This window comes from Gopherus evgoodei, chromosome 2 (assembly GCF_007399415.2).
Source record: "Gopherus evgoodei ecotype Sinaloan lineage chromosome 2, rGopEvg1_v1.p, whole genome shotgun sequence".
NCBI lineage: Eukaryota > Metazoa > Chordata > Testudines > Testudinidae > Gopherus > Gopherus evgoodei.
This window is the reverse complement of record NC_044323.1, coordinates 103,563,332-103,589,271: the sequence shown is the minus strand read 5'-3', so window position 1 is coordinate 103,589,271 and position 25,940 is coordinate 103,563,332. Positions and strand designations below refer to the sequence as shown.

Sequence of the window (25,940 nt, the reverse complement as noted above, 5' to 3'; positions counted from 1 at the left end):
ATCAGTTTTGATGCATCATTGTTTTCATCCTCCACCTTCTTCCCACATCTAAATAAAATAAAAATAGTTTTAGGTGGATGCCTAATCTCCTTAAATGAAAGAGGTGGCAGCGGTACTGAAGTTTAGACTGTTTTGCAGGATGGCCCCTGGGGTAGTTGCTTGAAGGCACACAGTACTAATGCATGAATAATAAGGAAAGAATGTGCCATTGGTTCAAATAAGTTTTTAAGGGCTGCTATCTTTGCTTTTCATCTTTGGAAGGGCATGAGTCTTCAGATTCAAGAAAGGAAAAAGAATAACAAAAGCCTTGTAGTTCTCATAGGGGATCTGATTGCTAAATCTGTGTTTGGAAATATTCTATGGGGTGTTTAAACAATTATCTGCTTCCATCCTACCAAACATAGTAGATCTTCACTAGCAACATTCACTAGCACTGCAGCAGCGCTTTAACATGGCTGTGTAGTCGCGGCACCACCTCCACAAGGAGAGCAGCTCCCAGCACTGGTGCACTGCCTACACTGCCATTTTACAGTGCTGAAACTTGCAGTGCTCAGGGAAGAGGGGTGTTTTTTCACACCATCGAGCAAGAAAGTTGCAGCGCTATAAAATGGCAATGTAGAAAAGGCCTTAATCTAACCGTGAAAGGATAACAATGGAGATGGTGTACAAAAAGATAAAAAATCCTTTATTTAAGAAACAAAGGCGAGTGACAGCATTTAATAGCTATGCTCTGTCATGAGCTACTGTACCAACAAGTGGGCTCAACCTGTGTTTCTTTTCTGCATTTCCCTGTCCTCCCCACCAATCCATCAGGCAAACATGGTCAGTGTTTTTTTCACAGGAGAACATGTACAGTAGGCTGTGACTGTGGACACCTTTCTCCCCATGGACTAACCCAGAAGGCAGTTTTGCTATAGCTCTGTTTCCTTCCCTGCTTTTTGGCAGATGTACTTACATACACGCTCTTCATGCACCATGCTTTGAAGTTCGCTTTTAATGCTGTTCCCTGTACACCCAAATTCTGGCAACTGTACTCCTTAGCTCAAAGGAAGCTCCTGCCCTTGGTAGAATGACTATGAAGATTTTAAAAATAATCCTCGCTTTCATCATGGCAGATTCCAAAGGGATATGGCCTCCTTGCAGATAGGATTTCTTGGTTACAATGGTCTAATTTTAGGTTACCAGAAACAGTTTAGTCAGCTCACTATCTTACTGCTGAAGTAAAGAAAGCCTCTGTGTGTTGTTCTTCAGTTGCTTTAGATTGAGGATCCGTGCTTTATTTTAAGATACATTTTGGTGCCTTGCAAAAATACTGATGTAAGCCAGCCTACAAATCTGCCTCTGAGTTATATAAAATGATGACTGATGGTGATAAAAGAGTAATTAATGACTTTTTTTAACTGATCCATTTTTTTAAAAGTAACTTGCTCTGGGCTTGTATAATTTTACAATGATTGAGTAAGCTACTTTCCTTGTTTCAGTGTTGGTGGAATCTGCTGTAAATTGCATCACTGTTGGTTTTGTTCAAAGAGCAATATATAAACACTGACAATAGTAAGAATGGACTTATTGGGGGTTTTTCTCTCTTTCTTGTCTGTTCAGCTGAAGTGTTATCACAAAAAATATCGATCGGCCACCCGTGATGTCGTTTTCCGCCTGCAGTTTCACACAGGTGCCGTTCAGGGTTATGGTCTGGTATTTGGCAAAGAGGACTTGGACAATGCTAACAAAGGTAGGCTTCCTTCGGTGGGTGGTGTAGTGGGGTGGGGAGGGGATTCATTATTGTGTATACCGGGATATATGTGTGTGTGTGTCTGTTAATGTGTCTTTGTGTTCAAAGTCGGTGTCTTCAGCAATGCCTAGTGATATCAGATGCCTCCATTTTGGAAGCTTAATTGGACATTCTACAGGTGCTCATTCACTAGGAAGAAAGATGTATTCTTAGCTTATGTGTACGTGATCAGCATTTCCTGAAAACCAGACCTCTGTATATCCAAAAATTCAGGAACAAAATCACTAGGCACTTTTAAAAATCCTAGCCTAGGTATTGTACTGCTGCTTCCCAAAGTGTTACTTTTGTTTTGTTTGTCTATCTGTCTGTCTATCTGTCTATACTTGTTTAGTGGTCAAGGATTCTTGTTTTGCTGTGTTTTTGGGGAGGCGGGTTGTTGGTTTTTTTTAGCTATGAAACCACTGCAAATAGAGCACTAGAGCTAGGGTTTTTTGGGGGTTTTTTTTTTTTTTGAGGTTTTTTTTGTTGTTATTTGTTGTTTCTTTTCTGTGTTCTTGACTGTTCTGGGAAGTAAACAAAACTCTGACTTCCACTTTTGTGGTCTTTTACTGAGAATATGGGGGGAGGGGAGAATCTTGCTGTTTTAGAAGGCAGTTGGGGAAAGAGCAAATACACACATTGTATTTATTCTACTGTGAAATCTTGATTTGTGACTTCTTTTGCTACTATTCCCTGGGAAATAAACATGCCAAGATATTTTGTTGTGTTTTCAGATGACCGCTTCCCTGATTATGGGAAAATTGAATTGGTTTTTTCAGGAACCCCAGAGAAAATCCAAGGTAAGCATTCAATATGTAGAATGATCTCTGTTTATTTTGGAAGCTGACAGAATTGAAGTGCAGATAGAAAATTAAATTTCATCCCAGAAGGCTGTAGTGCAGAAAGTGTGGAATGTAGTTTACCTTGGAATACAAGAACTTAATAAAATTATTCTTAATTTACACTAGTGTAACTGTGATCAGAATTTGACTACAAAAGTATATTGGAGTGGTTGCTGATAACTATTAGATAATATATATAGTATACTATTCTACAGATACCTATGACATACATAGATTAAGTGACCACAATGCTATAGAATCACATAATGCCAAGTATTTAAAATAACACTATTTGAAGAAAAGTAATTCCTTCAAAACCCTAATCTAAGCAGTGGTCTACATAAAATGCTACAGGTATTATTCATTGTTATCCCAGGTGCCATACGTGAACTCATTTAAGCAAGTGACAAACTTTGGACCAATTTCAGACCTGTAACCAAATAGAACTTCATTGTCAGTAGAGCTGCTTGTGTTTATACCAGGTCTGAAGTTGGCTCGCAAGTTATACCCTGTACTCTTCTTCAAATACATTATAATCTAGGATTGTGGCGATAATAATATGAAACTTCCCATATCCAAAATGAAAAAAATTATATCATAGAGTTTGTGAACAGTTTATTCCTACTATGCATTTATTGCTTTTCCAAAGGTAAATATTGATTCTGTCTGAGATGATGAAAAAGAGTTTTTCAAAATATGGTTCTTTCCATGTGCCATAAATAATCTTTTCTGTAGTGTTACATATACTGTGTCCTGGAAATCTCTCCCTTGCATTTTTCACCAGTCTGCTTGGAGACTAGGAGTAGTAGCAGCCAGTAAAAAGCTGGCTTCTATCCAGTCCAGCGCATGGTTCTACTTTTGCCTGCTGAGAATCCTTATAAGAAAATTCAATTTTAATAGCTTCTCAAGCTTAATCTGTGCTTTTCCTGGATGGTAAAGTTCCTGGTTTGCATGAAGAGTAGCCAGTCTGTCAGTCTGAAAAAGGATCAAAATCTGTTCATTATTACTTCTGTTTTTTCTGGTATCTTAGAGGATTAATCAGATTTGTATTTTCAGCAGGTGCTCAGAGTTGGAACTTATTTCACAGCTTAGTTATCTGAGTGCAAAAAGGGATAGGGAAAAAAGTCTCATTGCCTTATTTTTGAAGAGACTAATTTTACAGTTTCTCAGTATTTGAGAAATTATTTTTAAAATGGAAAATTCCAGCCCTTCCTACAGTTTAATAGTAGAAGCCCACTTGTCAAACTCACATGGCAAACATTAGAAACCTAAATCTGCATGTGGGCACCTAAATATCTGTGTAGGCACCTAAAGCGTGGGTGTGAGAACGTGGCTGGACTGTGACACTCAACACAGAGCCCTGCTGTTTATTGTGCCCTCAGGATCAGGACCTAAATCAGTACTTATGTGTCTATAAATAGTTACTTAGGTGCCTAAATGCAGACTTTTAGTCTCCCAACTTTAGATACCTATGTTTGAAAAGTGGGCCTAATAATAGCACTTATATAACACTTTGAATCTGTAAAGCATTTTACAAATATTAATTAAATGCCCCTTAGAATGTCGCTGTAGGGTAGGTACATAAGGATTGTCCTCCCCTATTCCAGGTAGGAAACTGAGGTAGCAAGTTGACTTGCTTATTGTCATGGATTAAGTCAGCATAGGAGCCCAGATTGAAGTCAGGAGTTCTTGATGCTCCTGTCTTGTGTTCATGGCACTGGACCACAGCTAAATCCCTCATTGGTATAATTTTCAAATATTAAGGGTGAAACAAATGTGTGAGTTAACTCCTTGATTACTGCTGAAAATTCCATATATGTCTGGCAGAGGACACTTTCTCTGAGGCCAAATGCACCAGGCAAATCTTTCTTTCCATTGACTTCAGTGTAATGTTAGTGTATGGGAACAGCAGCACATCTGCTATCCTGGAGAAAAAACACCAAAAGTTTAAGATTGAGAAGTCAACTTTGCCTTTGAGCTATTACTTTGTTTTCATTGGAGCACTGTTGTCATTTACATACACCATTTGTATTTAATAAAACTACTAAATAAACTTTCTCTGATATGATAGTGACCCCAACAATAAACATGACCTTATATCATTTCTTCTTTATGCAATAGTTGAACTGCTAACTGACAGTGGAGATGCTTGTGGTATCATTCTGAGATGACATTTCAGCTTTGGTCATACATGGCTACGGAAAGATGCATACCCTCTCATTCAGGAGGGTGGGGTGTGGGGGTGTGGATGTGCTATTAAGGCAGGGCTACTCTGTAGTCAAAGGCTCCAGTTAAACTTTTTGTTTGTTCCTACTGTATTGAAACATTAATATAATCTTAGTTTCCATAGTCTATTTCACTGTGGCTGTGGATCTGTCTTTCCCTGTCATTTCTTCCCACACTTCTGAAGATGGGGTTAATGCATTCACTAAAGCAGCACATTGTCAGCGATGGGTGTATGTGTAGAGACAGGTGAAAGCAGGAGTACTCCTCCCCTTTGTCTCTGACCAAGACTTTACTTTTTCAGGATGTGAACATCTGAAGAATGACCATGGAGTGATAGTTGACTACAATACCTCAGATCCACTGATCCGCTGGGATTCCTATGAAAACATGAGCCCTGATGGTGAAGGTGAGGAGAGCAAGCTTGTCCCCAGGGTTCTATCATAACAGACCAATATTAAACTGTTAGCAACTGTAAAATACTTACTAAGGGGAGGAAGTAGAGCTCCCTTACATGAACCAGTGCAATTATACCATTGAGGGAGTTGCTGACTGTTATTTCCCTCTCTATCTAGCCACAGTGGCAGTGTGGCTGTAGAGGGAAGAAAGATCTAATGGTTATAGAAGTGGATAGGATTCTTGCTTTGTGAGGAGTGGCACATTTGGGTGTGAGAGAGCTAGTTGGTATGAATTAGATGGTGGGTAGATGTGGGCTAGAAAGGGTTTTTGTATTAATTGTTGTATAGCAGCACTACTCACCTGCTAGGCCTGGGGGTGGCAGGGTTGCTGTTGACTCAGTTTCCCTCTCTTGAGCTCCCTAACACTTTCAACATAGGCTTTCATGTGTAGAGAAACACTCCTTCTTGGGGTCAAAGTTCACAAGGAATCACACAAACTCCGACCCAGCCTTCAAGCTGGCCTACAACTCTTGGTACATCTCTGAGGGCTTGTCTACACTATCTGCCGGATCGGCGGGCAGTGATCGATCCAGCGGAGGTCGATTTATCGTGTCTAGTATAGATGCGATAAATCAACCACTGAGTGCTCTCCCATCAACTCTGGTACTCCACCAGAACGAGAAGTGCAAGCAGAGGCAACGGGAGAGCATCAGCTGTGGACTTACCACAGTGAAGACACCGTGGTAAGTAGATCTAAGTATGTCGACTTCAGCCACACTGTTCACGTAGCTGAAGTTGTGTATCTTTGATTGACCCCGCACGGTAGTGTAGATGAGCCCTTAGTCCTGTCCCTGCTAAGGCTTTCCTCTAGCAGACTTGATCTCCACACCCCCGCTTTCCTAGCTGGCTCCTGCTCTCTGTAGGCTTTTGGTTTTATTTTCATCCCAAAAGGCCTGATTTCGCCACATGATCTGCCTGTCATGTGAAAGTGCAGTTTTTCACAATCTGAGTGTGTCACAAATGGATCCATCTCCCCTTAAAAGGCCAGTCATCCTTTTACAAAATAGTTCTGGCACTTTCAATCTCGATATATACCTATAGTCACTACATCTTGTAGCAAATTCACAGATTTCAGTTAAAGCACTAATGCTACATTGCCTGTAACTCTGCAGAAGATATGCAAGACTATAAAGTAAGTGGTGCCCAACTCAATGGAATACAGACAGGCATTTCCCTTGGTACAATTATATGTCTTTAAATTGCCAGTCACCCTCTATTCCATAAGTTATCCTTCCTTCCTATTGGTATTTACAGTGCAGTGTAGTCTAGGTGAAAGTACTGTAAAAGCAGCCATCATGGTCTCGTTCCCATTTGCATGGTTCCCTGACATTGCCTCAGTACATGGCAAAAGAAGTAATTGTTCTTGATTTGTGTATTTCTCATGTGAAAGCTCGGAATGTCACATCTGCGTGCACACACGCACAAGCCTGACTCTGTTGCAAGTAAAAACATGAGGGGAGCAGATAAGGCCTGAACGAATGCCAATATTTCTGTTTTCACAAAGCTCCCGGAAGAAACAAGGAAAGAGTAAAGCTAGAGCACTATCAGCCATGATCTGATTTAGCTTGCATCTTTTTTTAATCCTTAAGAATCAGTATTGAGTATAGATTAAGAGAAGCCCGTGTGTGAGTGTGTGTGTGTGTGTGTACGGAGGGGTAAGAGAGATGAGGGGTTACAAGAAACTTCAGTTTTCTATACCACAACACAGTTGCACAAGGGCACCTCATGATAGTAAGAATTGTTGAGTGCTGCTTTCCCATGGGGAACAAGACAACAAAAAGGTTGAAAGGCTGAAGCAAGGCCATCGCCTTCCTCTCTCCTTTGCACGGTTCCACCAAGCAGGGTGAGTGGAGGCACTGCAGGCAGCCATCTGCTCCATGAGAATGGATGGAGCACACTGTGTCTGTACATGCACGTACATACTCCACTCGTGTGCAAGGAGCAGCATCAGAAAAGACTGTGCTTTAGCTGAGGCAAAATCTCCTCTTTGGGTGGTCCAGCACTATGTTGCTCCCTACATCAGGCCATAGTATAAATGCCATGACCTAGCCCCAAGCAAGCAGTTGAACTGATTCTGTAAATGACTTTCAGTGTTGCAATCAATAAATAAAAACTCACATATTCCATTATACTGCTAGAGATACCTATACAAGAAGTTACAGAAAAGCAAAGAAACATTGGAGGGGAAGTAGTTCTGATGTACAGTGTATGATACTCGTGTCTATATAAGCCTTGTGGGTGAATATGATCAAGTGGAATAGAATCTGACATCATGCTATTTGCTGCTATTAGAAATGCCTTCCACACTGAATATATTTAGTGTGTAATATGTACTTACGAGGCTTAGGGAAAGTTCTGCTGCCTTTGTGACAGCAGCTTTCTTTAAAGTCTCTTACATCTGATGTTGTTACAGGTAGTTTTCTTCAGCTAAATTCTTCAATTCAAACAGTTTAGAGCATGGGCTTTTGCCTGCACACATAATTCCCATTGAAATCAACAGGCGCAACATATGTGGCTAGATGGCAGTAGATGACCTATATATAGTATGCACACTAATGCCTCCTCGCTTTTTTGTGCATATTAAGAACAGGGGAGTAATGAATTATGACCATTCACAGATACCGCAAGCTTCGTGAAACTGACAGACTTTGTAACTTTTCAGGTTGCCTTTTAAAAAAAAATGAATAATTTGAGATTGAAAGAGACCTGTTTTGTGCTAATTGACACTTTATGCACAGAAGGATTGCACTCCATAGCACCGTATTGTGACCGAAGGTACAAAACTAAGAAAGGGGTGATAAAAAGGAAAAACCGTTACGGTAAAATGGTACCCAGTTTTTCTGAGTCTCCCATAGTGGTTTGAAATAGCTAGATGCAGGGGCTCACAACCTGTTGCAGAGAGAGAATTGCCTCCTAAATGTTCCTGACCTCCTGGGTGATTAGCAGGGATTCAAGAAATCTGTTTGCCATGGAAAAACGCAGAAAAATGCAGAATTTGTGTTTTTACAGAGAATCTTTTACATGCTGTGAACAAATGAAAACACATACAGTAGGTCGTTGTTTATCTGACCCTCCATTATCCAGCTCGCCATATTAACCAAACCAGCAGCCACCCGTGGCTGACAGCATCTGGAGCTTGGACAATCAGCCCCGGGTGGCTGGGGCTCGGGCAGTCAGCCCTGAGAGGCTGGTGGATCAATTAATATGGAGCCGGAGAATAGATGCTCGGATAAATGGGGTTCTACTGTATATCAATAAATCAATGTGTTCGACTGATACCTACGAGGGGAGGGATAGGTCAGTGGTTTGAACATTGGCCCGCTAAACCTAGGGTTGTGAGTTCAGTTGAGGGGGCTATTTGGGGATATAGCTTAGGATTGGTCCTGCTTTGAGCAGGGGGTTGGACTAGATGAACTCCAGAGGTCCCTTCCAACCCTGCTATTCTATATTTTGACTAGGGAAACTAAAGTTCAGCATTTCATATTAATTGTGGAAAAACTCAGATTTTTATGTTTTTTATTTAATCAGAGAATTTTCAAGGGATTATAACAGAAAACTAGTATCCCTGGTGATTAGTGGAACAGTGTTTACCTCTGTCTAGAAGAGGAGTCCTCTGCAGACAGCTAGTTCCCCATGGCTGTAGTTCCCTTTCCTTTCTCCTTAAAGGTCTAGAATTTTTAGGTAGTTGGGGAAGGAAAAAGTGATAGAAAAACACTGTGAATTTCTTCATCTAAGAGCCCCCGATGAGCAACTTTATATGCTAGATCATGTTAACACACTTCCTCCATAATGGATATAAAATTTTAGAAACAGCTTCCTCGTCCCTGATTTTGAGTCAGTATCACATTCCCCCATAACTGGGCGGTACCTTTCCTTGGAGTCTTCTACTATAATGGTTCAAAATATGTGACTGAGAACAGTATTTGGGACTGTAATTCTTGAAGTTGTTTGTGCTGTGGTTAGACTGGTAGAGATGGTATCATCTACTGTAAGTTCCCCATTTTGTTCCTGTGGTCTCTACAGCATTGAGTGATTATCTTTTCAAACCACATTTGTTAGAGGAGGAAGGGACCAGCAATGATGATATTGTTAATCGTTATTGCTGTTTTTCAGTTTGAGGACAGCAGCATAGTACAGTAGAGATACTGTTTGTAGATAGCAGTGAGATGCCCAAAATTTACTCATTTCCAGAAAAGGGAGCAACATGTCTATAATAGGTTTGCTACTGTACATTGTATAATACCCACCAGATTGTAGTGTATTCCATTACCTTTGGTTATTTTAATGTTCCCACTCCAGGTGAGTACCATGGCAATTCAGTAACATACTCCTTCTCAGGCATCTTTTGCAGTTTACTTATCAGTGTTACCCTCATCCACCCTTTCTCTTCTGATTCCTAAGACTTGTTAAACCCACTTGTGTCTTCTCTCATGCTTAGATTGTTCTTTAGGGAAAGGGACCATCTTTTATGCTATGTTTAAACAGTGCATAGCACAATGGGGCCCGAATGGAGCTTGTAGATGCTACTATAATAGAAAATAATAATATTATAATTAATAATAACAACAAACCATGATTTGGGATTCCTGGACTGTCACCCAGCTTTTTGCCCATTGAAGCCTGCTCTGCAGATTCTTTAGTTCTCGTCTGTCTCCACAACAGCTGTTCTTACAAAAGCAATTTGGGAAATGGTAAGTATTTTCAGCTAAAAAGAAATACACTTTTCTTTCTTTCAAAAGCATTAATGGAAATTTGTCATGCTTTTGAAAAATATTAACCTCCACTTTTTCAGTTTTTCATCAAAAATCAGTGAGGAAAATCGTGTTATGAAAAAGGCCATTTTCCATTATTAAAAAGTTTAGATGGATTATCATATTATTTATTTTTTCAACTCTTTATAGTATGCAAGATTATTATATGACACAATATGCATCAGTGCTAACCAGGAGCTTCCAACTTATGCATTGCAAAGGAGCAAATGTTTCTCTTGCTAGTGAATGTAGATAACTCTGAGGACAGCCTGGCTGTCAGTTACATGTTAGGGTTGTTCAGGAGTGTGCTTTAGTTTGAACAGAGTGACCGTCATTCTTGGTTCTATGCTGAGATTGTTCCAGGGGTAGAATCACTGCAACAAGTTGTGAATGATCATGTCTGTCATCCAAAGAAGACTGCATGATGCACAGCAAGAGTGCCCAGTAAGCTTCCTGCAAACACACGGTTTAGTTTAGTAGGCAGCAACGCTAAATAGAAAAAAAAACCCTCATGCCCAGCATCAAAGATCATAATAATGGGCCAAATTAATGCCTGGTACAACTTGGTTGAAAATGGATTTACAGGGGGGATGAATTTAGTCCATTCTTGTTAAATATTTTGTCACTTTTAGTGTTTCATTTATTTAGTAACCTCTAAATCCCTCCACAGCCTGACAGTTAGCTAGCAAAAACCTGTGGGAGAGAAAGAACACGCACTTACACTGTAACTTATCTTAAAATGACATTTGCAAGTGCAAGTGTTTCAGCTGGTCTGCAGTGTTAGAATCTTTTAAATGTTTTTCCATCTGATCCCCATTGTTTGCTTCATAGTAAGTGAATTGTGATGTTTGCCAGCAGTGCCTGAAAATTGGGGAAAGTCTGGCTCACAAAAGTGGCTTTGGAGGGAAAGGGATGTGTACATTCAAGCCAAACTCCTGTAGGGCACAATCAGTCCAAATTGCCATACCTATCCCAAGAATAGTCAAATACTCCATATTTAGAAATAGCCAAAAATTTACAAACTTGCTTGTTCTTTCCTTTTCTTTTTTCTGAAGAAAAACATCTGAGAAGTGTTTCCAGGTAAGCCATAACTGGCTTTCTGGAATGCTCCCATGTGACATGATTTGATGGGGGTGTTTGACTTTTATTTGAAATTTTTTCTCCTGTTCAACCCAAAGTAAATAGCTGTTGAATGGGGAGCTGCCCTCTCTCGTAGTTAAACACTTGTTTTCCCAGAGGGCCCCTTCAGTATTGCAAAACTCAAGGGCTGAGACAAAATTGCTTGGCTTTGGTGCCTCGAAAGGAATGCAAATGCCTACCAACAAAAACAGCGGGGTCGGTGCCATTTCTGGTAAGTGAAACTGAAGTATAAATTGGTCATGATCAAATGAACTCCAACTTTGATTCTTGAACTCTATGCCAAGTTGTTTAAAAGACAGAGAGCGAGAGATTTGGCAGGCAAGAAAAAAAAAGTTTATTTTCCTTTGAAAAATGATGTACTACAACAATTCCCCTCCATCCCTGTTTGGCAATGATAATAGAAACATAGAATGATTGGATTTATCAAACAAAACACTGCCAACTTGGAGCAGCGTCTTTATATCTGCCTTCATTTGTGCCTCTTTCAGAGAAGACTTTTCTCTTCTAGTGTCATGTGTGGATTATTATTATTATTATTATTATTATTGAACAGGAGATTGTCTTTAAGTTCAAGATAAGTAAATGGAAGTTGGTTTATTTTGGTCTTTAGTAATGTTGAATATGAAGATATGGTTAAGTGTCTTATTTCCACGTGTGTTGTGATGGGCAGACTTTGATCCCCATTTCCCCTTCCCTCTTCGATAGTGTCCATCCGTATAATGATAGAAACTTGTGGCTTAAATATGCCTGATACTGTTGTGTATCTGTGCATTGTGGAAAGTGTACAAGTTCAGGCTGGCATATCTTAGATTTGTATTTGGATAGTTAGACTGAGATTGTTCCAGTCTGTAATCTGCATGTTCCTTGTGATGACTCTCCTTAGAAAAAGAAAGGTTAGTCTCATGGCTAAGCTGTGGACTGGGACTCAGGAAACCTGGATTCAGCTCCTGGGTCTGTCACAGACATACTATATCACCCTGGGCAAGTCAATTAGATCCAGATTTTTAAGTGCTTAGCACCCACAACTGGGGCCAGATTTTCAGAACTCCTGAACTCCTTATGCTTTTGGCTTGATTTTCAAATGGGTACAATAACATTTTCTGTCTTCTTCCCTTTGTCTGTTTGTCTATTTAGATTATTAAGTTTGTCTATTACCATGCATACCTTTTACACTTAGCACAATGAGACCCTGATCTTGTTTGAGGCATCTAATTGCTGTCTGACTTAACAATTTATCAGGAAGAGGAAAACTACAAGTGGAGAATTAAAAAAAAGAATTAAAAGATAATGAATAAGAAAAAATAATGCTTTTGGAATACCTTTTATGAGTAGAAATACATGGATTCAGCGCTACTATGGAAAAAAAAAGTTGTTTGGTTTTAAAAGCATTTGTTTGCTTTGGACTTTTTCCCCCACTCCTAAGTCACCAATTGAAATCAGTCCCTGGCTGGTAATAGGCAAAAGATGTTGTTTTCCAAACGGTGTATTCACACCTTCTCCACACCCGCAGAGGAATGTTTTCATTAACTAGAGCTGGGCAAAATTTTTCAGCTAAAACCTTGTTGGTGAAAAATGCAGAATCAGCAACACTGAAGCATTTAACAAATTTGTGTCTGTTTTGCTGAATTGTTCATTTAAAAAAATGCCAAAATGTCAAAACATTTTGTTTCAGTCTTTCCAAAATGAAATGTTTTGATTTTTTTTCTCTTGTGGTTTGAAACAACTTTTCATTTAGAAATTTCCTGCAATTTTATTAAACATTAAAAAAAATGATGAAAATGTAACCATTACATGGGACCCATCATGTTTAGTTTTTTCTTTTTCCTTAGCTGAAAATGTGGTAAAAGTTTGGTTTCAGTTTGATCCCAACAATTTTTTTTAATTGCCAGCAAACAGAAAAATCTGTTATTTGTTACTTTTAACAGCATCAATTTAGAGATCAATGTCCATATTGACATCTCCCACCTAGGGACAGGAGAATGCCATAGAGCAGGGGTACGCAACCTATGGCACATGTGCCAAAGATGGCACGCAAGCTGATTTTCAGTGGCACTCGCACTGCCCAGGTTCTGGCCACAGGTCCAGGGGGCTCTGCATTTTAATTTCATTTTAAATGAAGCTTCTTAAACGTTTTAAAAACTTTATTTACTTTACATACAACAATAGTTTAGTTATATATTATAGACTTTTATAGAAAGAGACCTTCTAAAACCATTAAAATGTATTACTGGCACGCGAAACCTTAAATTAGAGTGAATAAATGAAGACTCAGCACACCGCTTCTGAAAGGTTGCTGACCCCTGCCAAAGAGAGAGGCTCTTCTTTATCCCATTACATTAAAAACAGTGGGGGCCAAACTCTACAGAGCTACCCCAGTGCAGCTTCCATGGGGTTCTTGGAGGGAGAGGCAATGATATATGCCTTTTCCCTATTAGGAGCTATCTGAGCAGCTTTCCCACTGCTTGTTGTTTGTTATGGAAGTGGACTGGACAATCCAACCTATGTTTGCTTCAGCAGAATATTTAAAACCAAGTAGAAGGAGCAACCTAGTTGAATAGATGCTTGATTGTGCCATATACTGTGGACACACTGCTCAACAGCAGATCACTTGCATGACAGTGGGCTTGGCTACACTTGCAGGTGTTCAGCGCTGGGAGTTACAGCTGTCTTTGTACAGCTGTGTAGGGAAAGCGCTGGAGTGTGGCCACACTGACAGCTACCAGCGCTGCAGTGTGGCCACATTTGCAGCATTTGCAGCGGTGTTGGGAGTGGTGCATTATGGGTAGCTATCCCATAGAGCACCTCGTCCCATTTTGGCGCCAGGCGTTGTGGGAAGGGGGCAGAGGGTGCGGGTCATTCTGCTTCCTATCCCAACGCCCCATGACGCATCGCTTCTCATCCCAGCAATCCCTGTTTTTCCATCCACGTTTGGCTCCATCTTGACTCTCTCAACGGTTTCTGTGCAGTGCGATTTCTGTAGGAAATGGAGCCCGAACTGCTGAGGAGTATGCTGACGAGTCTTGCCAGCACATCACGTTTGGCAGTTGAGCTATTCCTTAAGATCCAAAGTGAAGAGGAGTCCGACGATGATAGCGAGTCGCCTGACGCGTATGACATGAAATTGCTTCTGTCATTCACGGAAATGCTCAGCACCGTGGAATGCCGCTTTTGGCTCGGGAAACAAGCACTGACTGGTGGGATCACCAGTCATGCACATCTGGGATGACGAGCAGTAGCTGCAGAACTTTCGGATGAGAAAAGCCACTTTCATGGGACTGTGTGAGGAGCTCGCCCCCACCCTGCGGTGCAAGGACACGAGATTGAGAGCTGCCCTGCTGGTGGAGAAGCGGGTGGCTATTGCAATCTGGAAGCTGGCAACTCCAGACAGCTACCGATTGGTCGGGAACCAGTTTGGAGTGGGAAAGTTGACCATTGGAATCGTTTTGATGAAAGTTTGCAGGGCCATTAATTGCTTCCTGCTAAGAAGAACTGTGACTCTGGGGAATGTGCAGGACATTGTGGATGGCTTTGCACAAATGGGTTTCCCTAACTGTGGAGGGGCAGTAGTTGGGATGCATATTCCTATTCTGGCACTACCCCATCTAGCATCTGAGTATGTTAATCGGAAGGGGTATTTCTCTATGGTTCTCTAGGCGCTTGTGGATCACCGTGGGCATTTCATTGACATTAACACAGGCTGGCCTGGAAAGGTGCATGATGCACGCATATTTCGGAACACTGGCCTGGTCAGGAAGCTGCAGGCAGGGACTTTTTCCCCAGACCGGAAGATCACAGTAGGGGACGTTGCCCATTGTGATCCTTGGAGACCCCGCTTACCTGTTAATGCCTTGGCTCATGAAACCGTATAGAGGGAAGCTTGACGGGAGCAAGGACTGGTTCAACTACAGGCTGAGCCAGTGCCGAATGACTGTGGAGTGTGCTTTTGGCCATTTGGAAGGGTGCTGGCAATCTCTGTATGGGAAGCTAGACTTGGAGGAAAGCAGCATCCCTGCTGTTATATCCGCGTGCTGTACCCTCCATAATATTTGTGAAGGGAAGGGTGAAACATTCAGTCAGGCATGGACCTCCGAGGTTCAACGCCTGGATCAACGCCTGGATGCTGAATTTGCACAGCCAGAGAGTGGGACTACTAGAGAAGCCCAGCACAGGGCTTCAAGGATTAGGGATGCCTTGAGGGAGGAATTTGAGGCTGAAAACCAACAGTAATGTTTGGTGCCTTGCATGGGAGTGAAGTGCAGTGGTTACAATGTCAGTAGGAATCTGTTTTTCCTAAGCTGATTTGCAGTGCCTGTTTCTTTCCTGGGCTAAGGTATCTTTGACTTTCTGCAATAATAAAGACTCTTTTCAAAGCCAAGAATTCATTTATTGAAAAGAAAATAACTTTCTTGACAGACATACAACATTCTGGGAACCTAAAAGGGCAGGGGTATGTGGTGGGGAACTGTACAGTCACAGGTTTGAATATGTCCTGTCTGGAGTGCTGTGCAATGACTGCTGCACTTCAGGATGGCTATACTGCATGGTGATGGGGGTTGAGTGCAGAAAGTAAGGGTCGTAGTTCTCAGGGCTGGTTGGTGAACGTACAGTTGTTGGAGGCAGCTGGTGGTGGTAAGAACCTGGATGCTGGGGAAGCAGGTTTGGAGCTGACATTGGGGCACAAGGGAAAGAGCTTTGGGATGGGGGGCGGGAAGGGCGGCACGGTAGTGCTCTGCCTGCATGGCTGCGAGTGCCTGGACAAAGTCCGCTTGGCGTGCCAGGATGCTTATCAGCTGCTTTGTGCTTTTCTTCCTGGCCGCTGTGTTTCTCTGGCGGATCCTGCTTTCCCTTTCCCTCCAGTCCTGCACTTTTTGATTCTCTCTGGCAGAGTGATCCATAACTGCTTGCAGCAGGTCGTCTTTGCTTTTTCGCGACTTCTTCCAGAGGTTTTGGAGTCTTTGAGCTGCTGTTAACACAGGCTGCTGAGAACTCAAGGTTGCTTGTGGAAAGGCAAAAAAGGCAACATTTAACAGAGGCAGCATTGTTTATATCTCAAACAGTTATTCTCACATAGTGAAGTAGTTTACAGTCTTCACTTTAGCATAATTTTCCCATACCAAAGAGAGTGCACATAACCCACAGGAGCCCCAAAATGGTGAGTAAGGGGGACTGATTGCTTCAGGGCTGTACTTGGGTTTCTAAACTCTGCCAACATTTTCCACAGGAGTTGATCCTGGAAGATATCTCGCTGCTGCGGGTCACCTGGGAAGAGCGAGAGGGTCTTCTACAGCAATGCAGATTCCGCCCTGGTCCCTATGCAGCTTGCCTGTGTGCAGCAATGATCCCCCCACCCCTCGCGGCACAGTGGCGCGGATGCGTTAGCCTGACTGGGACAAGGACCACAGTGGCTCTCCCTATAAACTTGCGCAAGTGCATTGCCCACGCTCTGGCTGAAACTTTTGAAGAGATTACCAAGGCCAATTACCGCGACGTGATAGACCACATCAATGGCTATTCCACATCTAGGCATGCATGCTTGCAGCCCTAACCCTCCCTCCTCTCCCGAAACATTTCCATCCTGAAAATAAAAGCTATTTACCGGGAACCTGCTCCTCTGCTTGTCCTTCACCAAGTACTGGCTGCTGCGACTGGCTGCCTTCCTCCTGGCTTGAGAAGAACTCCTGGCTGCATGCCTCTTGGGATTCCGGTGTGTCTCCCCCTACCCCAGTACCCTCACCCTCGGTTTCCTCCTCCCCCTGCTCCTCCTCCTTCTCCTCCTCTCCCCCCAGCTCTGAAGTGTCCATCGTGGTCCTCGGATTGGCGGTGGGGTCACCCCTAAGTATCGCGTCCAGCTCTTTGTAAAAACAGCAGGTCATGCGGGCAGCGCCGGAGCGGCCATTTCCCTCGTGGGCTTTGCAGTAGGCACTCCGCAGCTCCTTCACTTTAACCCTGCACTGCAGTGCGTCTCGCTCATGGCCCCTTTCCAGCATGGCCCTTGATATCTGCCCATAGGTATCGTAATTGCTATGGCTGGAGTGCAGCTGGGACTGCACACTTTCCTCACCCCAAACACTGATGACCATCAACTCGCCATTGCTCCATGCTGGGGCTCGTTTGGCACATGGAGGCATGGTCACCTGGAAAGATTCACTGATTGTACTCCACACCTGGCTGAGCAAACAGGAAGGGGATTTTTAAAATTCCCGAGGCATTTAAAGGGCAGGTCACCTGAGGTCTGGGCTGTAGAGTTCGAACTGATGAGCAGAGTGGCTCAACAGGCATTCCATTCCACTCCGAATACCTCTGGAGGCCAATAAAAGCGCTTTTGGTGGCCACACTGGTGGAGCACCACTGCATCACCAGCGCTGCAATCGTTATTCCCCAGGCAGAGGTGGAGTACATGCAGCGCTGTAGCCAGGGAGATACAGCGCTGTATGTGCCTTGCAAGCGTGGATGGTGAGTAAGTTGCAGCACTGTAAAGCCACCACCAGTGCTGCAACTCTCCAGTGTAGCCAAGCCCAGTATTACTGCTGTAACAGTGCCAGATCTTGAACATGTAAGTATGGATTGTGCAGATTAAAATTGTCTTGTGGGTGTTGAACTTTGGCACCAAAACTTTGGTTTTCTATAAATTTCAAAGAAATGGTGGGGAAAGGCCAAGGAAGAGAAGTAATCAGCTCGTTTCATTTTCCCTCTTTCTCCGTCCCTCTCTGAATGTATGCACTGTGCTCTCCTTTGCATACTGCTTCTTAGTGTGCTCACCACTTCTAGACGTGGTGCTAGTGGGAATAGAGAATATCCTCAATCATGAGGGAATGTCAACAAGAGAAACTGTTTACAACACTTCTTAGATGAAATTACATGACAATCCCAGAAACACTAGTACACGCAAGGTTAAAATTAGGGAAGGTTTAAACAGTTAGTTTAAAAAAATACTCCACAAAATCAGAACACATCTGGCTCAAATGTCTTTATCCCAACTAACTGAATCTTTAAGGGGTAAGCTCAGTTTGACTGAGTATCCCTATTTTAGAGCTACTACTGCCCAGTCCCCATCACAAACCAGCCTTGCTATTGATGTTTTCCATTGTGCTCATTTCCCCTCATCTCTGTCCATCTCTATAACTCCCAAAGAGCCTTCCCAACTTTTGATCTCACTATAGGGCTTTGACTAGTTTCTTTACTGAGCCCCAAGCTGCGACTCCATTTATACTGTTAGGGCGAGAGTCCCCAGGTGGTGCTGTTAGACATAGAATTACACATTCTTTTCTCTTAGTGTGCAAGAAGGTTTTGATGGTTGGCAGGACATGCTGAGGAATTCGTTTTGGGTTTCTTGTGCTTAACTGCAGGGGAGAAGGAGCTGTCGGAGTTGTAGAAGTTTGCTGTCTGTCTTGGACACTGATTAGCGTCCATTCTTGAGGCACAGCCTCTCCCTGGGATCTGGGCACTAATGCTGGTTGAGATTGCTGGAAGACTGGATTGCCCTGCATGCATTTTGGCGATCTCATTTCAAGACTTGTGAATGAAGCAGGCTCCATATCACTGATTTCTCTTCTCCTGGGAAACAAATCTAAAAACCCCAGGACATCTGCTACTGCACAGCAGAGGGGCAATGCTGGTGTAAAAACAGGATCGTGGTGTCATCAGTGGGGTCAACAATATTTTCCATGTTTGCATGTTTCCATCCTTGCAAGTGATGTGTAATGCAGTTACCTCTGACTGGCAAACCTCAGATCATGTGAGATTTATAACAGAGCAGCCTTCCCACTTGATCCCAGCAGAGAAACAGTCAGACTTGCTGGAGAACATCAAAGTTACAGTAAAGAGTTTTTGGCAAAGGATAGGGAGCAGAGTCACATATAGCAGGGAGTAGGAGTCTGAGAGGAAGCCCAACTGGAGTTTGAAGAGAGGAAAGAAAAACCTCCTGTCAGAGGCCACGGAAAGAGAGCTGGGGGTCAGAGTTTAAGAAATATGAAGAACTCTTAAACATTCTTTTATACACAAAAGGTACAAGGCCTTACAAACAGATATATTAAAAAAAAAAAAAAGGAAAAAAGGAAAATTGCATAACATTTTGGGCCTACAACTGTCCTGATAGTGTCCTGTCTAATAAATAGAATTGTGAATCTGAGCTTCAGTTATTTTTCATCTTTAACAAAGTGACTCACATATGGCCCAGTTGCACCGCGGAATGGAAACACAGGAAGCAGGCACTAAGAAATAGAAGGCTCTTCTTGAAAGGCTATCTGTGGCAAGCGTCTACTGCCAGCACCAATTCTCTTTAGAAAACTGTAGAAAGTTATAACGATTTTTTCCCTCTTCACTTGCAAGAATTTACTAAGCCCTGTTAATAATAGAGTAGGATATATTAATAACCCTCCTGAGTGCCACAACTCCGACTTCAGTGTCTCATTTTTGAAGACAAACCCATTACTAGATAATTAGTCCTGCCACGAGTGCAGGGGACTGAACTAGATGACCTCTCGAGGTCCCTTCCAGTTCTATGATTCTATGATTACACTGGACAGTCTATACAGAATACATCCTAGAGATACATAAATGCCTCATATTAACACTCTGTGTTACAACCATTTCTAGGATTAAGGATTATTTAAAGTAAACACCTGTACACCATCAGATTTTAAGGTCCTTATAGTTATCCACAGTGGAAAAATGTCCATACTAATACTATTAGCCCTATCTGCAGCTTTTGGGCTAATCAACCATGGGATACTGTTTGTTTGTCAATGAGGCCTTGCTTTGGCAAGTGGAATGGCACTAAACTGAGTCCATTCAATTGTCATGGATAAATCCAAAAGAGTCATCGTGGACTCCTCCACCTTCACCCTCACTCCAACATCTCTCACTTGTGGAGTCCTAAATGTGCTCCATCCTGTTTGGGAGCTGATGAAAAGCTCTTTGAAGTCAATGGAAGACTCCTATTGATTTCAGTGGGCTTTGGACGAGGCCATTAATAAATATGCTAAACCACCATGAGAGATCATGAGATGGTACTGGTTTCAGTTCTAACAATTTGCTTATGATTCTTAGCTCCTCATGTTGTTTTCATGAAACACAGACAATGCATCCCTTAGACATGCTTGTGCCCCCCAACAACGCAACCTGTTCAAGTTCAGTCTGGCTAAAACAGAGGTGATGCTGCCTTATCACCTCCAATAAGAAGAGGGAAGTACTTTGTAGAGCTGGCAAGAACTCTGACCTCCACTCTCATTGTAGGCATCTTCTCTGCGGTTGCCAAGGCAACATGCAGTCTTGGGGTTCTCCTGGGTTATTTGCTGTTTCCAGACACCCAAACAGCAGCAATTGTTAGAAATATCTTTTGGCTGGTTAGGGACTGCACCCTTTCCTGGTAGACACTTGCCCACTGAGATCCATGCGTTCATCATTTGATCCTACTGATAGAATAATGTAATGCATTTTAGCTGCGATGCCTATGGAATCTTCAGATGGTCCAGCACATAGCAGCCCACCTATTAGGTATTGCAGACAAACCAGAGCATGTCACACTAGTTCTTCATACTCTTTATTGGTTACCCTGCCTATTTCAGATCATCTTCGAAGTCCTATTAATTTCGAAGGTTTGTCTCTCACTCTGGTATCCATCTTGAATTTTTTTCCCCTAACATAGGACACTCCATGTGGCGGAACACAGAGTAAAATATTCAGGACCTTGCAGCTGAGTGTTCTTGATGATAGAAACATGAGTCCCACACTTGTGTTCCTAAATCACTTTTGAAAATCTCACACAATGACCATAACCCCCCAGGTTAAATATTTAATCAGTGTAGTACCCTTTTGTATTCCAGAAGATGTATTCAAGCAAATTGAGAACATCTTCAAGGATTTTCTATAGGATGGTAATGCCATCTTTGAATAAATTTCACACTTCACACTCAAAAAAAAGACTAAGCTTATGAAATTGCCCTTTTGTATACCAATTAGCCTTGTACTGTACATTTGGATGAGCAGCAGCATCATGTTGTCTGTGTGGGTTTAGTTTGTTCCATTGCTTCACGATCATAATTATAACTAATATTGCAATCAGTCTAAATGTCTAATGAGAGAGGCACCAAGCACCCAATCAAAGATGATGATGCTGCTGTAGCAACCGTGGGAAAAAAATGCTTTCCTAATCTTGGTATTAGGAATAAACAACAGCCAGATTTGTGGGGGTATTTCCAGAGATTGGCTTTGCTTTTGAAACAGACAAAAGGAAGAGGCTGAAATGAATTCATGATTTCACAGTACATTTAATAGTTGGATGCTTTGCCTAGTGCATTGCCATTGCAGTTTTATTCCTTATTTTACTGTTGTGTTGCTAGTTATTCAAACACAATTAAGTCAAGTTAAATCCATACTTGAACCACAAGAAAGTTGCAGCAGAATTGGAATCATCATGACACAGTAGATACTAGCAACTGGATAGGAAGTTGCATTCATTAATGTAATTGAATCTTTGCTTTCTTTTGCTCATTGGTATAATGTCATGAGATCCAAATCTCATTTTTGTGTGAGTCCTAGGTGGCAACAGTCCTCCAATATACAGCAGCATGTCTCAGTACACTATGAATAAGACCCTTCATTTTCAGTTTAGACCAATTTTTACCAAAAAATCCTGGGTTTTACATTAAGTAGAATTCATTCTTTTTCTGATTTTCACCCTACTTTGTATCATTCAAATATATAAAAAAAGGGCTGTCAATTAATTGCAGTTAAACTCACGCAATTAACTCAAAATTAATCTCGATTAATCACACTTATAACAATAAATACTAATTGAAATGTATTAAATATTTTGGATGTTATCCTACATTTTCAATATTGATTTCAGTTACAACACAGAATACCAAATATATGTACTGTAAAAATGATAAACAAAAATAGTATTTTTCAATTCACCTCATACAAGTACTGAAGTGCAATCTCTTTATTGTGAAAGTATAACTTACAAATGCAGATTATTTTTTTTGGTTACATAACTGCACTCAAAAACAAAACAGTGTAAAACTTTAGAGCCTACAAGTCCACTCAGTCCTACCCAATAAGTTCTGCCAATTGCTAAGAAAAACAAATTTGTTTTCATTGATGGGAGATATTGCTGCTGCTTATTTACAATGTCACCTGAAAGTGAGAACAGGTGTCTGCATGGTATTTTTATAGCCTGTGTTTCAAGGTATTTACATGCCAGATATGCTAAACATTCGTATGCCCCTTCATGCTTCGGCCTCCATTCCAGAGGACATGCTTCCATGCTGATGATGCTCGTTAAAAAAATAATGTGTCAATTAAATTTGTGAGTGTACTCCTTGCGGGGAGAATTGTATATCTCCTGCTCTATTTTACCCACATTCTGCATATATTTCATTTTATATCAGTCTCGGATGGTGACCCCAGCACATGTTGTTTGTTTTAAGAATACTTTCACAGCAGATTTGACTAAATGTAAAGAAAGTATCGATGTGAGAATTTCTAAAATAGCTACAGCACTTGACTGGAGGTTAAGAATCTGAAGTGCTGTCCAAAATCTGAGAGGGATGAGGTGTAGAGCATGCTTTTAGAAGTCTTAAAAGAACATACGTCAGTCTGCGCTGCTTTGGATTGTTATTAAGCAGAACCCAGCATCAGCATGGAAGCAAGTCCTCTGGAATGGTCTGTCATAGTATTTTTCCCCAATCTGAACCTTAGAGTCCAAAAGTGGGGTACCAGCATGAATTCCTCTAAGCTTAATTACCTGCTTAGATTCGATAAGCTGCCACCAATCAGGAATTCCAGTGCCTGATACGCTCTGGTCCCCCCAAAACCTTCCCTGGGGACCCCCAAGACCCAGACCCCCTGGATCTTAACCCAAGGAAAGTAAAGCCCTTTCCTCACCGTTGCCCCTCCCTTCTCTTCCCCTCCAGGTGTTCCCTCCCTGGGCTCCTGGAGAGATAGACAGATTCACGCTCCGTGAATCTAAAACAAAGAGATTCCACCCTTCTCCCCTCCCTTCCCTTTCCCTGTTAAATACAGACTCAATTCCCTTGAGCCTCAACAAGGGGAAAAATCAGACAGGTCTTAAAAGCAAAACTTTTAATAAAAAGAAAGAAAAAAAAGTAAAAGTTATCTCTGCAATTTAGATGGTAAAAGTTACAGGGTCTGTCAGCTTATAGACACTAGAAAGAAGCCTTCCCCCAGCAAAAATACAATTTAAAATACTTCCAGCAAACTACACATTTGCAAATACAGAAAACAATCAAAAGACTATAACCGCCTTTTTTACTAAATACTCACTATTCTGAATATATAAGAGACTGTAGCAGGGAGATGTGCAACCAGGTTTCTTGCCAATCTAGTCCCTTCCAGGACCCAGAGAGAACAAAGCCAAACCCAAAAAACACAAACAAAGGCTTCCCTCCACCGAGATTTGAAAGTATCTTGTCTCCTGATAGGTCCCCTGTTCGGGTGTCCGGTTCCCTGTTTGTGAAGGGATATATGAATCTTTAGTACATCTGGCATGTAAATATCTTGCAATGCCAGCTACAACAGTGCCATGCGAACACCTGTTTTCACTTGCAGGTGACATTGTAGACAAGAAGTAAGCAGCTTATCTCCTACAAATTGTAACCATCCTTGTTTGTCTGAGTGATTGGCTGACCAAGAAGTAGAACTGAGTGGACTTGCAGGCTCTAAAGTTTTACATTGTTTTATTTTTGAATGCAGGTTTTTTTTTACATAATTCTACATTTGTAAGTTCAACTTTCATGATAAAGAGATTGCACTACTTGTATGAGGTGAATTGAAAAATACTATTTTTGTTTTTTACAGTGCAAATATTTGTAATAAAAAATAAATATAAAGTGAGCACTGTACATTTTCTATTCTGTGTTTAATTCAAATTAATATATTTGAAAATGTAGTAAGCATCCAAAAATATTTAAAATAAATGTTATTCTATTGTTGTTTAACAGTGCCATTAATCATGATTAATTGTTTTAATTGCTTGACAGCCTTAATAAAAAATAATTTGTTTTATTAGGAAAATACAGTACATTGCATAGATACTTGATAATACATTAGTCATTAGTGTACATATACAAAGCTGCCTGCTGAAGTAAGACTGTGTATTAGTCTAGAAGATACACACAATAAACAAACATGCATGCAAGCTCTGAAGTGTGTGCGCATCAGAATGTACTGATGAATCTCATGCCCAGTACACATTTTAAGCTGTTAGCAGATAACTGTGAAAGATTTGACACACTAAAATGGGAAAAAAATAAAATTCTGTATTAGAATATGTTTCAGAACACAAGGAAGTATTCAGAAGTTCAAAAACAAAAACGGAGGAAAGGATGAAGTTGAAAGTATATGCAGCAAATAGTGTGGCTCAATTAAATGTAAATATGTGTATGCTAGCACCTCTAAGTCTGAAACAGTAAACTTTATTCAAATACAGTTCTTGGGGGGGAGGACTAGAGAAATATTGTTTTCTTAAACTCAGAGGTGGCATTGTGTTTTGAGTTCTGTTTTAGTTCTGCAGCAAATCACATTGAAAAGATTCAGGTTTGTGGATCTAGCTATATATGGGGCTCCTGCTTTCTTGGATTTTGCTATGCAGAAAACCAGTTGTTTTCCCTTCAAATCATTCATTATTTGCACATTTTCATTTTTACAATATGCAATTGATTCAGATTTTCAATAGCCTCTCCAAAGTTTTGTGATAAAGGCTGAGGAACTTTGGAAACACAGGGAAAATATTTATTGTGTGATACCAGTCAGCTAACACGAGTTGGGGTTATAGAGATACTAATAAGACCAGGGTTTTCATCAATAGATCTTAAAGAACTTTGAAAAAGAGGTTAATATCATTATCTTCATTTAGAGATGGAGAAACTGAGGCTCAGAGAGGGGAAATTACTTGCTTGAGGTCACCTAGCAGGACAATGGGTGAAACAAGATTAGAACCCCTATTGCCTGAATTCTAGTTTAGTGCTTTAGCCCCTTGGCCAGTCTTCTTCTACCGAAAGCTATACCCATCATTTGGCAGAGATCAATATTCACTGACTTCAGCAGCTACTGTTACAGCTTCCCTTTAAGAAAAAACAAATAAATAAAATAAAATAAAAAATAAAACTAGCCACAAAAAAGCCCTCAAACTAATACACCCAATTAATAAAATGTAGGCTAAAGGTCTGTGACCCCTCCTGACATCCTGTCTCTTGTTAGATAGATGTTAACCATTACTGTTTCTGAATGTTCATAGTTTTCTGATCACATAGCAACACAGAACTATTCTTTCTCCAGTGACCAGTTAAGACAATGTGATGGGCCTTCTGTGTTCTGTTCTGGGCACTTTTTCAGATGGGTGTTACTTCTGTCATCCCACAAGAACTGTCAACAGCATTCTGGATGTTCTTAAGAAAAAGAGAGCCAGTTCTCCTGGCCCCATCAAAGTAGGGCTAGGTAAAAGAGACCTGAAGGCAGAATGCTGCTCTAAAATACAACATTCAATCCCAATGGAATCATCTTCTCCTGGAGCATTTTTTCTTATTTTCAGGATCATGCATCCCCATACCATCATTGTCTGAAAAAGATACTAAAAGAAAAGGCTGACTCCACTTAATGTACAATCTTTTACTGATCCATAAATACTACATCAAGTAAACAGATGTACATCATTTATTTTTACTATAGGGTTGCACTTAAAACTCTTGTTGTTTTATAACAGCTGGTGGGTAGTTTTGTTTTTAACATTATA

General features: G+C 41.2%; 1 protein-coding gene across 6 annotated transcripts in view; it reads left to right on the top strand.

Moving 5' to 3' along the window:
* Nucleotides 1-25,940, top strand: part of TNS3 (tensin 3) — a 438,738-nt gene that overhangs the window by 285,075 nt on the left and 127,723 nt on the right. For all 6 annotated transcript variants that reach the window (XM_030551450.1, XM_030551451.1, XM_030551449.1 and 3 more), the window contains 3 exons: nucleotides 1,603-1,732; nucleotides 2,506-2,571; nucleotides 5,141-5,245. In XM_030551450.1, coding sequence (XP_030407310.1) covers nucleotides 1,603-1,732; nucleotides 2,506-2,571; nucleotides 5,141-5,245 — 301 coding nt within the window. The remainder of the gene's footprint in view (nucleotides 1-1,602; nucleotides 1,733-2,505; nucleotides 2,572-5,140; nucleotides 5,246-25,940) is intronic.